General features: G+C 49.7%; 1 protein-coding gene across 1 annotated transcript in view; it reads left to right on the forward strand.

Annotated features, from left to right (window-relative positions):
* Positions 1-8,001, forward strand: part of DSCAML1 (DS cell adhesion molecule like 1) — a 327,482-nt gene that overhangs the window by 315,642 nt on the left and 3,839 nt on the right. Inside the window, 9 exon segments of the mRNA XM_006912769.1 lie at positions 1,050-1,167; positions 1,534-1,697; positions 2,005-2,103; positions 2,817-3,005; positions 3,473-3,760; positions 5,324-5,479; positions 7,395-7,425; positions 7,608-7,737; positions 7,780-7,789. Of these exon segments, the coding sequence (XP_006912831.1) occupies positions 1,050-1,167; positions 1,534-1,697; positions 2,005-2,103; positions 2,817-3,005; positions 3,473-3,760; positions 5,324-5,479; positions 7,395-7,425; positions 7,608-7,737; positions 7,780-7,789 (1,185 nt within the window).

Consider the following 8,001-nt stretch of genomic DNA (forward strand, 5'->3'; position numbering starts at 1 on the left):
TCCTGCCTACCCACTCTTCCTCCCACGTGCCTTGTCTCTGTGAGGACACTATCACCCACCTAGTTGGCCCAGCTGGAATCCTAGCAGTCATCCTCACCTCCCTTTCTATCTCTTCCCCCAAAACAAGTCAGACCCCGAGTCCTGGCACTTCTTATCCTGAGCACCTCATCTCATCCCTACAGCCATACATCACCTCCAACCTGCACTCTGGCCACCATTTGTCTCTGGTCTATGTATATCCTTCAGGACCAACCCCGCCAAACCATCCTCTGCAAGCAGCCAGGGGTTTATCTAAAACTCGACTTTGAACATGTCGCTACTTACTTAGAAGCCTCTAGTGGCTCCTCATGACCTCAAGAGGAAGTCCAGCCTCATTGTTCTGCCGGCAGAGCCACCATGTTTCTACTCCAGCTCACCCCTCCAACCTCTGCTCTCGCCTGTTCCCCTTCACTCACCTGGGCTTTGGTCACCCTGAGTATTGCAGACTCTCATACTTGCCATGTGATTCAGGCCTCCATGCCTCTGCTCAGTGCTGTTCCCTCTTCCTGGCACACTTTTTTTCTTCTCTGCATATTGAATTCCTTCTTAGCCTTCAAGACTCAAGTCACATCTTCCAATTCTAGAAGCCTCCCCTGGTCATAACCTCCACCACCAACAAACCAGCAGAGTTCACACCACCTTCTTTGTGCTCCCATGAGAATCTGTACCTACTATTGCCATAGTATTTTTCACCCTGTAATGATATTTTTAAATATCTGTTTCCCTCTTGGACAGTGAGCAACTTAAGGACAGGGAATAAATCTTAGTCATTTTGTGAATCCTCTGAGTCTCAGGTGATAGCTGACTCATAAGAGGTATTTTATAAATGCTTTGTTGAATCAAGGACTCTCAGCTGAAATTCCCTGCACCCATCCCTCACCTCAAGCCCAAGGTAGAGGTCAGGTAGAAGAGGAAGGACTTAATGTGAAATTTGGGGAACTCTGAGAAAGGGAGGCCAGGGCGCTGTTGGGTATAGAAGTGCAGTGGCCCTCATCCTCTCTTCCTTGTAGCTCCAGCAAAGATTATCTCCTTTGGGGGCACAGTGACAACACCCTGGATGAAAGATGTCCGGCTGCCTTGCAATTCAGTGGGAGATCCAGCCCCTGCTGTGAAGTGGACCAAGGACAGGTGTGTGCAGGACCCTGGAGGGAGGAGAGACCCTAAAGAGGAGCATAGTAGAAGATCTATGAAGAGAATGGGGTGTCCCTGCTTCTAGCTGAGGCGGTCACCTCCAACACCGTGGAGGCCTTCTTGGGTACACAGCAATCACTCTCACAAGTAGGCCTGGCCTCCCTGACTCTCCTCTGTTGGGAGTTCAGGATCTCCTTTCCATGGTCACAAGGCTAAGATTACTGGATACCTGCCAAGAAACCCTAAGACCCAATAATCCAAGGTCCCCTAGCAAGCCTCCTTCTGCTCCCAGCAATATTTTCCTACACATATGGGGGAGGCTCCAAGTGAGGGGCTGTTTGCCATAACCCATACTCCCCACAGTGAAGACTCGGCCATCCCCGTGTCCATGGATGGGCACCGGCTCATCCATACCAACGGCACACTGCTGCTGCGTGCTGTGAAGGCTGAGGATTCGGGCTACTACACCTGCACGGCCACCAACACGGGGGGCTTCGACACCATCATCGTCAACCTTCTTGTGCAAGGTGAGACCCTGCGAGGCAGGTCTGGCTCAGGTGGGGGCAGGGAGGAGGAAGAGGTAGAAATTCTATCGTGAGAGAGAAAGTTGTTGAATGGAAGACGACGACCAACCAACAGGGAGACTGGCCCTCAGTGGATCAGAGGTATCAAATGGAAGAGGAGGCAGGAGGAGTGGGGAGAATGACCAGGCGTGAGGGGAGCACCTAGAAGGTGGGAAAGCCTGTCCCTTGCCCTCCTTCCCACTGGGGTACCCCCATACCTCCCATCAGAAGACAACCCTTTTGGTGAGGGCTGGCGGCTTTCCCCTCACAGTTCCCCCGGACCAGCCCCGCCTCACTGTCTCCAAAACCTCTGCTTCGTCCATCACCCTGACCTGGATTCCAGGTGACAATGGGGGCAGCTCCATCCGAGGTGAGAGGGGTCTGGATGAGGAGGGGGAGACAGGGGAAGGAATTCTGGGCCCAGAGGCAGAGGAAGGGTTTTTACCCACTCCCACCACTTATTCCCAGGAAGTGATAGGGGGGTGATTCAGACCACAAGGACGTTACCCAAGGGCCATGAAAAGTACAGCGGCCTAGGCGCCTGGGCTTTGGAACGCCCACCCCATTGCCACTAGTGAGCTGTGCGAACCCAAAGAGATTGTTTTCTTCTCTGGGCCTCAGTTTCTAAATCTGTAAAAGTGGACAAACTACTAGATGGAGTTCTTCTCAAACTTGAACATGCACATGAGTCACCAAGAAATCTTGTAAGAAGATTCTAATTCAGGAGGGATGGGGTGGGGGTCGAGAATTTGCATGTCTGACAGGCACCCAGGTGATGCCATGCTGCTGTCATAGGACTGCACGTGGAGCACTGAGGTCTAAACAGGATCCCTCTTAAGCCTCACAACCCTGGTTTCCTGCTCCGCTCCCCACATTGGCTTCTAAACCCTAACACAACAGCTGAAGAGAGAGAACAGTAAAATTCACCCAAGGTCCTTCCGGTTTTGTCTCTAAAGTGCATCTGTCCCTCCCAATGACCAAAGGCCCCACTCTGCCCGCTACCTGAGCCCAGCCCCCGTGGTGCCTGTCAGGCACCCCAGGTCTCTCCCCGACCCACCTGAGCCATGCAAACCTCCCGGGCAGGCTTTGTGCTGCAGTACTCGGTGGACAACAGTGAGGAATGGAAAGATGTATTCATCAGCTCAAGCGAGCGGGCCTTCAAGCTGGACAGCCTCAAGTGTGGCACATGGTACAAGGTGAAGCTGGCAGCCAAGAACAGTGTGGGCTCCGGACGTATCAGCGAGATCATCGAGGCCAAGACCCATGGGCGGGGTGAGGCCCAGTGACAGGGGTGGGAGAGATGGGCCCAGGAAAGAAGAGTGGGGGGAAAGAAGCCCAGGACGAGGAGTGGAAGATGGCTGGGATAGGGGAAGAGAACACAGGGAAGCAGGGAGGCTGAAGGGAGAGACTCAACCTAGTTCCCATCACTGCAGCATCTAAACGAATCACAGTGGGAAAAACTGGTCCCACTTCCTTGCTGGGGGTGGCAGATGAAAATCACTCTCTTCCTTCTTCCTGCATCTCTCTCCCTCCTTTGCTGAGGCCTTCTCTCCAGGTCCTTCCCTCCTCTCTTCTGCCTGTTCCCTGGGGCATCCCTATTCTCATCTGTGGTAGCCACTGATCCCCTGGAGCCCCTGCAGTCCCAGCAGCCCCTAGGGGAAATTTTTCCAGCCCAGAAGAATGCACCTTCCTTCCCTCTTAGTCTCTAACTTCTCTCTCTCTCCCTCTGGCCCCACCAGAGCCCTCCTTCGGCAAAGACCAGCACCTCTTCACCCACATCAACTCCACACATGCTCGGCTTAACCTGCAGGGCTGGAACAATGGGGGCTGTCCTATCACAGCCATCAGACTGGAGTACCGGCCCAAGGGCACCTGGGCCTGGCAGGGCCTGCGGGCCAACACCTCTGGGGAGGTGTTTCTGACTGAACTACGAGAGGCCACGTGGTACGAGCTGCGCATGAGGGCTTGCAACAGTGCTGGCTGTGGCAACGAGACAGCCCAGTTCGCCACCCTGGACTACGATGGCAGTAAGTCGGAAAGAGTAGAATTGGGCAGCACAGAGGCTGGAGCAAGGTTTTGCCAGGGAAGCTGGCAGAAAGGCAAATACATAAAGAGGAAGATGAACAAATGGAAAAATCAGCAGCACTACAGTCAGGAGAAAGGCTGACAGGTGGATAAATAGGTAAAAGGAGCAACCGATTGGTAGGCAGGTTAAGTGGACAGATGCACCAGTTACCAATACAGATTGACATGCGGACAAACAGGTCAGTAACACTAAGGATGGAGGGTCTTTGAAGGTGCGAGCCTTGCTCTCCATGGCTCAGAGAGATGGAGAGGGAGGGAGGGATGCAGCTGATGTCCTGCCCTCCGAGAACCCTCTGTTAGTATGGTGTATTAGCCGGCATGGGAGAGCCTGTGCTGCAATAACAGAGAAACATGAAAAGCTCCGTGGCTAAACCCAGTGAAGATTGGTTTCTTGCTCTCATAAAGTCTCAGGAGCGTTGAGTGGCCACCATCTTTTAGCGCTGTTATCTTGAACATGTAGCTTCTAAGGTCAGCAAAAAGAGAGAGAAAAGGCACACCAGTTCTTAACTGCTTTGGCCAGGAGTTGATACTCATGACTTTTATTCACACTCTGTTGTCCTATGTGTCCACACACTGGTCACATAATTCTAATCTAACTGCCAGGAAGTCTTGGAAAGATAGATGAACACATGGATACTTGGTGAGCACTAACTGGTGTCTAGTACATGGGAACACCTCACACACAGGCATGCACACACATTCATAAACGTGTATGCATACACGAAGACATGCACACATACACTGACACACATGCACACACACATACATTAATGGTGCATAGAAGGCTCCATTCACAGGGATCAGTTGTCACAAGCTAAATTAAGTCTACCTATGTGTTAATGAAACAATAAAGTGGTATCAGAATGGAATGGGCTCAAACAGGGAAGGCTTCATGAAGGAGATGACTCTTAGGTGAGGCTTTGAAACAGGCAACAATCAGGGCTTGGCAGAGGGCTGTGTCAGCAGAATAATGTATCATTGTCTCTTTGCAGGCACTCAAGGCTAGCAGATATTGCCCATGGAGAGAGGGAGCAGGGAGAGAATGCAGGGTATTTAGTGGCTTTCGTCCCCATCTAGGGAAGAGAATCCAGGATCCCACTGCCCTGACTTCTCTCTACTAAGATTCTCACCATCTCCCCCAACCCCAACTCCACCTTACCAGCAGGGTGTAGGAATCTCAGACTGTCATCCACCCTCCAGAAATGAACACTGAACTCCAACAGGCAAGAGACTATCTCTGAGAGACTTCAGGATAATTCTAAAACAGATCCAGGGAGTCGTTAATTTCATAATGTAGTGTAAAGACTACACAACTGTTCATAGTTGTCCTAATGGGACCAGAATTTGCAGGAAGCGGAGGGGAGGGGAGGAGCTCTACACCATGACATGAAGGTCAGACTGAGACCAAGGGCAGCAAGAAAGATCAATGGGCTCCCTCGCCCATGGGAATCTGCATAGCACCCAACTTATAAGGGACATCTGACTCCCTTCTTCACCCCCATTAGGCACCATCCCTCCCATTAAGTCTGCTCAAGGTGAGGGAGATGATGTGAAGAAGCTGTTCACCATTGGCTGCCCCGTCATCCTGGCCACACTGGGGGTGGCACTGCTCTTCATCGTGCGCAAGAAGAGGAAGGAGAAGAGGCTGAAGCGACTCAGAGGTGGGGGAGTTTCCTGTGGGCTTCCCAGGTGGAATCTTGACCCTTAGCCCCACTGGCCACTTTCCACTGGCTCACAGCACCATCTGGACAAGACAGAGTGCCCGTGTCCCTTTGAAAGGATAGCTGCCCTTCCAACCTTCTAAAACCTCCTTAGTGTTCACTGCTTCTTCCCCAGGACTTTGTGCCTGCTCTAACCAAGGCTGACTTTTAGAAGTTCACATTGGTAGAACTATATAGCTTGTTATAAGATATAAACATTTCCATGTTGATTGGTAAGCGGATGCTGCTCTCCTCACCCTGGATGTGCTATTCTCTCACACAGGAACCCTGTGACTTTTCCAGGATCTGGCTACTAAAGAGTAGACCTACAGGTGTTCTCTAGGACCTTACTCAGTTCTGACTGGGCAGTTTCCATGCCACATCATTGTCAAATATTTTTAATGTCATCCCCTATCCCAACACCTAATACTGTAGTCTGGGCATGGGTCTAGAGTGTGTGGCACCTACTAGTTACTTAATGTTTATTCACTCATTTGGAAAACATTTATTAGCATCCGCTATATTGTGGATACTGCCAGACATTGGAGGTAAAAAGATGAATAAAGAAGGGTTTCAAGGAACTGTTATAGAGTTCACGGTCTAATGTGAGAAGCCAGGCTCGGTAGCACAGAAGAGAATGATTAGCACTGCCTACGCTGTTTAGGAGTTGGAGGAATGGATAAATGGATGTTTCAAAGGATGGTTGGATGGCTGCTGGATAGATGGACGAATAGATGAATGGATGGATGATTGGATGGATGAGTGATTAGATGGTTGCTTTGATGGATGACTGGTTGGATAGTTGGGTGGAAGGATATATAGATGGAAGGATGGTTGGATGGATGGTTGAATAAAAGGTTGGATGTACAGATGGTTAGATGGATAAATGATTGTACGAATGGAGGGATGGAGAGAGGGATGGATGGTTAGCTGAATGAATGGATAGTTGGATAGACTGATGATTAAATGGATGCATCAATGGATATTTGGATGGATAGATGGATGATAAGATGGAGAGATGGTTAGATATTTAAATGAATGAATGGATGATTAGATGAATGGTTGAATAGATGAATGAATAATTGCATGAATGGCTGGAGAGATAGTTGGATGGGTTGATGATTGAATAGGTGGATGATGAACAGTTGGCTGGATGGGTAGATGAGTGGGTGGATAGTTGGATGTGTGGATTAATAGGTGGATGATCCATGATTAATGGATAAATGGGTGTATTTGAAGGCTCGGATGCATGCATGCAGCTAGATTCACTCTGACAGATCATTCTCAGTTATCAGGGGTCTAATAGATTAACCAGGACCTTTGCTTTTCCTGTCTTGCCAATTCCTAACCTGAGAGTCCCGATCTTATTCAAGGTCCTTCTGAAACAAAGCAGGACCCCCAAATCCATCCATGAATATTTGGGGGATAGATACCCTAGAGGAGGAAGTGAAGCTTCTTGGTTAATAGTCATCTGGGGCTCCCTGGACCACCTCTACTACATCCTCCACTCTCTCCTTTCCCCAATAGATAACTAAAGACAGACCTGCCATTGGTGTCCATGGTGTCTTGTTTAATTAGAGTGAATTCAGGAAGCAAATGGAGCTTTTACGTACTCTCCTTTGGGAAGGACCTTCCTATTAAATAAAAATCTAGAAAGGAAAGGAAAATAGACCTGAGTCAAATCCCGAATTGGGAGCAGTGAGACCTTATCATGTTTTGGACTGTTTTAGAATCCTTACATTTCTCCCTCTTCTTCTCAGGATACCAGCCTTGGCCCCAATTTAGGGAATTCTCCCACCTTGTTCCCCTGCCTCTTCCCACTCTCATCCTACTCAGACTTCATTCTCACCTAGCCCCTCTCTCTGCTGTTTTACAGATGCAAAGAGTTTGGCAGAAATGTTGATAAGGTAAGTATCACATAGCTGTTTCCTCTTTCCTCCCCTCACTTTACCTCCCCACCCCCACCCGCCCACCCACATGGGACAGGCTTCTAAGATTCCATTGTTTTGCAAAAAAACAAAAAACAAAAAACAAAAAAAACAACCCCTATGGCTGCTGAGTCACCCACCTCTAGCCCTTCTTCCCACAGCAAGAACAACCGAAGCTTTGACACCCCTGTGAAGGGGCCACCCCAGGGCCCACGACTACACATTGACATCCCCAGGGTCCAGCTTCTCATTGAGGACAAGGAAGGCATCAAGCAGCTGGGTGAGTGACAAGTACTACAGGCTCTCTGTTCTGCTCTGAGTGTGCTTCTCCAGGCTACAACCCACACAAAGGGCAACCATCAGCCCTCACGACAGTACCCAGGGTTCTAACTGAAGCCCTATCAACAACTCAGCAACTTTAGACTGTATTGCAACTTCTTTCAAGGGCTGTTTCCTTCTCTAAGGGAAAATTATCCTGGCCTTTCTGGGCCTCAGCATTGGATAAAGACAAAAGAGAAATTTGGGAAGTAAAGATGGTGCCCAAAGAGAAGGTTT

Source organism: Pteropus alecto, unplaced genomic scaffold (assembly GCF_000325575.1).
Source record: "Pteropus alecto unplaced genomic scaffold, ASM32557v1 scaffold224, whole genome shotgun sequence".
Taxonomy (NCBI): domain Eukaryota; kingdom Metazoa; phylum Chordata; class Mammalia; order Chiroptera; family Pteropodidae; genus Pteropus; species Pteropus alecto.